Consider the following 2,383-nt stretch of genomic DNA (forward strand, 5'->3'; position numbering starts at 1 on the left):
TCACGACATGCTTTTACCATTGATTAGAAATCTTTAAATATTTTTTCCGCACTAACATACAATTAAAAATAGGATACTACTAGTATTCATTAAATCTTTTGCTTTCTCAAAACACAACAAGATGCATGAACTATCCTTGTGCCAAAGAATCAAGAGAGAATTTCATACCTACTTCTTATGAAAACTTGTTTTGCTCCCTTCTAAAGTTGTCTACACTCCCCAGCTTTTTTAACGTGCCTTCTGCTTGCTCTCTCTAAAAATAATGGGACCAAAAATAAAACCCTATATATTCTACTCCTTTAGTTTTTAAGTTGTGAAAAGCAAAGTAAGTGAATGAGTTTTGACTTTTGAATTACTTACTTTAATTATATTAATTAATAATAATAATGGCTAAATTACCCACTTACCCCTCATTCAAAGTCTGGATTATTAAATTCTCCCCCACTTAAAATAACGTTTGTCCTCGAACATGACAAGAGTCATACAAGAAATGTCAAATGAGTGGGAAAACTTAACTCACACGGACATGTGAAAAAATAAGATAATCTATGAACAACCTAGGAGCTCGAGCAAATAATCTTAAAACACACCAAAGAATTATCAAACAATAAGAACACTATCGATAAAAATATTTTTTGCTCGCGCATCACAAACAGTAGAAATAAAATCCAAGCACCCATGATCAACCATTTGACGTGTCCTTACATAAACTATTATCTTTTCTTCAGTCACAGAGTCATACCTTTCCACACTAAAGATGGGTATAATTTTTGTATAATCAATCAAAGCATAACAAAATGTCAATCAATTCATATCCATAATCACATCAAAGTCAAACCTAGGCAATCAAATCAACTATGGTATCCCTGCACTAAACAAATATCACGCAATATCAATAAACTTTAGCTACTGCTAAAATGTCCCCACTAAGTTATAGCCATCCATATATAGCACAATAAGAGTCTCAACTCTTCTTTTTAAGAATAAAGCAAAAGATGGAGATACAAACAAACACGTAGCACAAAGATCAATCAGAGAATATCCCTCATGAGAACTAATAATATAATACCTATGACTACTGCATCAGGTGCCTCATTATCCTATCTAGCCATAGCGAAGAATCTCGGTGGTCCACCCCCTATTTGAGTAACCTGCGCACCCTGTCAATTTTTTCCATAAGCCCCCTATGGAGCAGCTCTAATCGGCTGAGCTTGGGTTTGTGCTCCTGCAACATTTCTTTGCATCTGAGTAGTAGCTTGACTAGACCCAGAATCTCCCTTAGGACAAAACTTAGCAATATGTCTCTGCTCACCACAAGTATAGCAAGCCCTATTTGTTCCGTAACAACGACCACTGTGATTTCTACCATACTTGGAACACCACGGATGCTGACTTGACTGAGAAGAATTGTTACCCTTCCTTTTCATCTGTTGTTCTCCCTGTCTAGCTGAATAATTGTTCCTCAAAGACTATCCCACGGACTCTGACTGTGTAGGCCTAGACTACCCATACTAAAAACTACTATTGCCCCCATATTGACCACCACTAAATACACCTGAAATACATGCCCTTTTGTTTGCTCGATTAGTCCTTTCCATCTTATAATAGGACTCCGAACGAAGAGCAGTGTCAAACACCTCAGAATAGAACCCATTACGTATATCGCCTATCGCTGGACCACTATAATGCGCCTCAAGTCCATCCATAAATCTTCTTACTTTCTCCCTCTGATTTGCAACTAAAGATGGAACATACCTGAACAACTCATTAAACTTAGCCTCATAGTCAGTGACTATCATGGATCTCTATCATAACTCATTAAACTGGCACCTCATGTCATCTTGTTTGCTCAAGGGAATAAATCTGTCAAAGAACATAGATGAAAAATCTGACCAAGTGATTAGTGGTAAGACTAGTTGTCTACCCCTCAAAACGGAAGTCCACCAAGCCTCGGGAGATCCTGAGAATAGAAAACTGGTAAATTGTACACCATAATTCTCCTTTAATCCCAATGTGGTCAATATCTTCTCACAGCGATCTAAAATCTTTGAGGCTCAACAGAAGATGGTGTAGCATCAAACTCTGGTGGCTTAAGATCCATGAAATTATTAAAATTCTTCGGTTTCCCCACAGCAGCAATTGAAAGATCAATTGGTTGAGGTGCCTGAGAAGTCCCAACATTCAACTGAACTTGTGCTTGCATTTGCGAAGTTGCCTGAGGAGCTGGAGCACGACCCTAATTATGCTCCAGTGCCTCTAGTACATTGAACATTCTTACCAAAAGTTCGGCAGGCAATGTAATAGTAGGTACACCAATAGGTGTTGCAGCTGGAGTATCATCATCAACCTGGTCTTGTACTCGCTCAGGTGCCACACCTTGGGG

At 38.2% G+C, this 2,383-nt stretch overlaps 1 protein-coding gene across 1 annotated transcript; it reads right to left on the minus strand.

Annotated features, from left to right (window-relative positions):
- Positions 1-1,184: 1,184 nt before the first annotated feature.
- On the minus strand, positions 1,185-2,203 carry LOC124890935. The gene is made up of 3 exons (XM_047402783.1): positions 2,082-2,203; positions 1,565-1,755; positions 1,185-1,447 (listed from the first exon to the last, which is right to left on the minus strand). Exons 1-3 carry the CDS (start codon positions 2,201-2,203, stop codon positions 1,185-1,187), a joined length of 576 nt encoding a protein of 191 aa, XP_047258739.1.
- Positions 2,204-2,383: the final 180 nt, after the last annotated feature.

The sequence above is a fragment of the Capsicum annuum genome, unplaced genomic scaffold, assembly GCF_002878395.1.
Source record: "Capsicum annuum cultivar UCD-10X-F1 unplaced genomic scaffold, UCD10Xv1.1 ctg27271, whole genome shotgun sequence".
NCBI lineage: Eukaryota > Viridiplantae > Streptophyta > Magnoliopsida > Solanales > Solanaceae > Capsicum > Capsicum annuum.